The 5,000-nt window shown below is 41.5% G+C and overlaps 1 protein-coding gene across 14 annotated transcripts in view; it reads right to left on the bottom strand.

The window, feature by feature from the left end:
• LOC106875156 (uncharacterized) overlaps positions 1-5,000 on the bottom strand; it is a 416,143-nt gene that overhangs the window by 39,404 nt on the left and 371,739 nt on the right. For 2 of the 14 annotated variants that reach the window (XM_089365268.1, XM_089365270.1), the window contains one exon: positions 1-1,905. This exon is cut by the window's left edge. The exons of the other annotated variants lie outside the window; for them this stretch is intronic. In XM_089365268.1, coding sequence (XP_089221394.1) covers positions 1,833-1,905 — 73 coding nt within the window. In that variant the 3' untranslated portion in view covers positions 1-1,832. The remainder of the gene's footprint in view (positions 1,906-5,000) is intronic. 14 annotated transcript variants of the gene reach the window in all.

Below are 5,000 nucleotides of genomic sequence, written 5' to 3' on the forward strand. Positions count from 1 at the left end.
AGAGGAGGACGAGGAGGAGGAGAGACAGGCTATTTGTTTATGAGAATGCAGTGCCTGCGCGAATGTGTGTGTGTATATGTGTGAGTGTGAGAGGTAGTTGACAATAATATGTTTAAAAGGGTGGGGTTATAGACAATAGAACAGAGAGTAGAAAAACAAGCTCGCCATCCCCTTCCACAGGCCACTATCCACCTCCAACACCATCATCATCATCATCAACACCACCACCACCACCACAAGCAACATCATCATCATCGTTGAAAGGTTGGGCCATCTATTAACCTTGACATAGTCTTAAACAAAAGTCTTTCAATAGCCGGACATGTGATCTTCTAGAAACACTAGAAGTGGGAGGGAGTGTGTTTGTGTGCACGTATGTATGTACGTGTGTGTATGTACGTGTGTGTGTATGTGTGTATGTATGTGTAGGTTGTGCAAATTATGTTTGTTTCCCCTGCTCATTGTAATATATTGTAAATGTATTTATGCATAAAATGTATGGGTTTCTCTCTGTGTGCCTCATGGATGCTTAGGTAGGTGGGTGGGATAAATATTATACGCATACGTACGCTACGTGTATATGTGTGTGTGTGTGTATACAGACAAGTACGTACATTTCTTGCGTGCGTATATAAAGCGTATTTAGAATGTGAGTTTGCATGTGCATGCATGTTTATGTATGTATACACACACACAAACACACATTTACTTTTTTTTGTCCTTTAATTGTCAGCTCCTCCTCTTTTCTCCTTTCTCTTCTGCTATTAATTACACAATTTTTTTTTCTTCTCTCTCTTTTCCACTTATTTATTTCTTCTTTTGCGTCTAACTACTAGCTCTGGTATTTAAACTTCCCAGGCATTAATGTTACAACACCAGTTTAAAGTTCATGGTCTTAGGAAAATTTATAACTTTCTGAATCTCTCTTTTCAGACCAACAATAACAATAGCGAAGAACAACCAAGAAACCAGAAAGACTGCCTGCACTCTGTTCCATTAAAGCGATCCCTTTTTTGTTGTGTCTAGGGAGAGTCATCATGCCAATACGATTAACACACACACACTGGTTCAATTCCGTTCATTGATAAAATATCTTTGTCGAAATTCTTTTGTTGCTGTTTCTTTTTGCAACTTTCTCAGCGATTATCGACTTTTTTTATGGTTTTTTTTTTTTCGAATGAAAGTGGTTGGCATTTTATCTCAGATTCTTGTAGGCGAAAAAGCAACACATACAACAATATTATTTTCTTTTCTCTAGGATAATTAATATGCTGGTTTCTTTCGAATCAATGGTCAAGACTCGATGTGGTCATTCGGCACTTTCTCTTGAGTATATGCATGTATGTGTAAGTGTCAGGGCCAGATTTACGTATGAGGTAATACAAGCCATGGCCCAAGGACCCCCCCCCCCCCACACCAAACTTGGAGAGGGTGAGGGCCTTTAACTCAGAGAAGGCTAAAGCTTAAAGTTGAAAATTAAAAACATATATTTACAACAATAGCATTAATAATTTTTAATTTTTTCACTTGTATAATTCTTTTTTAATTCAATAGAAATCTTTTAAAACTATAGCGCTCTCTATTAATTCATTAGGCCCTTTTACATTTAAAAAGCCATTAAATTTAACTGAATCTACTGAGCCCCTTTTAAGTTCTAGGGTTCCTAGATTTAATATGGGTCACTTTATTGCCTAATTGACATTAGAAAGGGTATCCAGCTGTAGAAATCAAGGGGCTTAGAAACCGCCCAGGGGCCCTGCTAGGTCTGAATCTTGTCCTGTGTGTATGTTTGTGTGCATGCGGACACGCAATAGAGACAGAGACAGAGAGATTTAATCCCTTCTCAGAGCTTCAGTGATTGATGGGAGGAAGGTAGCAAGTTTATCATCAGACCGGAAACCTAATCTGAAAAACAAAACAAAACAAAAACGAAAAGGCTTGCAACACTGGCTTCCATTAGACGCACCCGCCCAACGACCAGGTGGTGAGGGTTACACCTGGCGACGACGGACTGTCTTTAATCATTAAAAATCACAAGTCTGTTCGATCAAGGTTGACTGAGTGCAATGCTATAAACAGCAGCAGCAGCAACGACATGAACATCATCAACAAGTTAACATGTCTGAAAAATTATTTGCTCCGACAAAACTTCTAGTGAACACACACACACACACACACACACGTATACACTCACATGCACACACTAGTTCAGTCATTGGACTCCGGCCATGCTTGGACACAACCTTGGATCAACTCCAGTACATATTTCATAATTATTTTTTTTTTAAACCTGGAACATATTCTATTGTTTTATTTATTATTATTATTATTATTATTTTTTGCTGTATCACTGAATTGGGAACATAAACAAACCAACACTTGTCAGGAGTTGTGGGAGCAAACATCGACAATTACATATGCTAGCGAACTATATATGTATGTGTGTGTATGTGTGTGTGTGTGTGTGATTGTGTGTGTGTGTGAGTAGATGAGTGTGTGTTTAAAATCATCATTGTTTGTATAGTTGAACTGATGAATCTGAGGACTGTGTTGAGTTCCAATGACTGCTTTGGAACGGTTTCTACAGCTGGATGTCCTTTGTAACACCAATCCATTCACACAATGTACAGGGGTTCTTTTAATTCTATAGTATCAGCACTAGCAGTGGTGGTTGAGGGGGGGGAGATCACTGGTAACCTGCAGGACAAGAGCCCTCAACCGAGTGGGGCACAGTACTGAGGGAGGTGAAGGTATGGTAGATGGCCAGGAACAGGCATCTTGCAGAAGAGGTGAATACATGGCTTCCTCAGATAGATGTATGCATGTGTGTGGTCTGTATGCATATGTATGTGTGTGAGTATGTATGTATGTATGTAACAGCCAAATCCTCTTTCAAACACTGTGCCTTCAAAACAAAAAGCAAAAAAAAGGATGCTCAAGAGGGGAATGTTTTTCACTATGGATCTGCTCGATCAGGACAAACTGGAGCTGAACAACAACAGTGGTTTATCACGACACACTAATGAAATGAATGGCATGGACACGATACACTGAACTATATTATACCCAGGAAACTATTCATAACCAGGTGGATATATGCAGATAAGTATCCTGGTTATGGAGACAGTACAATGGACTATATACCATTCTGTAGAATTCACTGGCAGTTAGATATCTTGATTGTAGGCACAATACAGTGGGTGACACAACTTGCAGATGGATGGATGGATAGATTGTTGACAGTTACATGTCTTGGTATATCGTTCATGAAATTCTGAACTATTCCTTGTTCTAAAGGAAACTTGGATACTTGCCATCAAAATTTCACATTAATTTATATCCATAATGCCAAGTTAATAATGACAAAGTTGTTTTACCAAATTCTTCGTTACTTTCAGAAGTAATTGAAACAAAGGATACATATTTCAACAGAAAGATGTTTACCAAAGAGTTAAATATCTTGTTCTTGGACACAGCACAGTATTGTACCTACTTCTATTTAGATAGACTGGCTGGCTGACAAAGTTTCTTGGTTTTGAAACATTATACAGTGAACTATACCACAAAGTGCTACCTATGTACAGCTATACAGACTGGACTTGATAGTTAAGCATCTTGGTTATAGACAAAGTATAGCAAACTATACTGCACTGTGGTACCATCTCACAAATAGGTCGACTGGACTGTTGATAGTTGTCATCATCATCATCGTTTAACGTCCGCTTTCCATGCTAGCATGGGTTTGGACGATTTGACTGAGGACTGGTGAAACCGGATGGCAACACCAGGCTCCAGTCTGATTTGGCAGAGTTTCTACAGCTGGATGCCCTTCCTAACGCCAACCACTCAGAGAGTGTAGTGGGTGCTTTTACGTGTCACCTGCACGAAAACGGCCACGCTCGAAATGGTGTCTTTTATGTGCCACCCGCACAAGCCAGTCCAGGGGCACTGGCAACGATCTCGCTCGAAAATCCTACAGGAGCCAGTCAGGCGGGTACTGGCAACGGCCACGCTCAAAATGGTGCATCTCATGTGCCACCCGCACAAGAACCAGTCCAGGGGGCACTGGCAACGATCTTACTTGGCTTGCCGGGTCTTCTCACGCACAGCCCATTTCCAAAGGTCTCGGTCCGTAGTCATCGCCTCGGTGAGGCCCAATGTACGAAGGTCTTGCCTCACCACCTCAGCCAGGTCTTCCTGGGCCTACCTCTTCCACGGGTTCCCTCAACTGTTAGGGTGTGGCACTTTTTCACGCAGCTATCCTCCTCCATTCTCACCACATGTCCATACCAGCGCAATCGTCTCTCTTGCACGCCACAACTGATGCTTCTAATGTTCAGCTTTTCTCTCAAGATACTTACACTCTGACGGGTATTCACATTGACATTACACATCCAACGGAGCATACTGGCTTCATTCCTTGCGAGCTTACGTATGTCCTCAGCAGTTACAGCCCATGTTTCACTGCCATGTAGCATGGTTGTTCGTACGCATGCGTCATACAGTCTGCCTTTTACTCTGAGTGAGAGTCCCTTTGTCGCCAGCAGGGGGTAAGAGCTCTCTAAACTTTGCCCAGGCTATTCTTATTCTAGCAGCTACACTTTCAGCGCACCCACCCCCACTACTAACTTGGTCGCCCAGATAGCGGAAGCTATCGACTACCTCTAGTTTTTCACCCTGGAATGAGATAGAAGTTGTTTCCTGTTTGTTTGCAGTCTTTATTGCACCTGAACATCTGCCACAAACAAAAACTAACTTGCTAGTTAACCTGCCTTTGATGTTGCTGCACCTCTTATGTGTCCATAGCTTGCACCGGGTACATCTTATGTCTTTGTCATAAATTCTATATGGTGGGATACATCACACTACGGTACCTACTCACATCTTGGTGAACTGGATTGTTCAGAGGCAAGTAGCTTAGTCATGAATACAGTACAGAAGTGACGTACACTTGGTGCCAACTTGCAGCTAGGTAGACCAGTCTGTTGATATTTAAGTGT

The sequence above is a fragment of the Octopus bimaculoides genome, chromosome Z (genome assembly GCF_046866305.1).
Source record: "Octopus bimaculoides isolate indiv1 chromosome Z, ASM4686630v1, whole genome shotgun sequence".
Taxonomy (NCBI): Eukaryota; Metazoa; Mollusca; class Cephalopoda; order Octopoda; family Octopodidae; genus Octopus; species Octopus bimaculoides.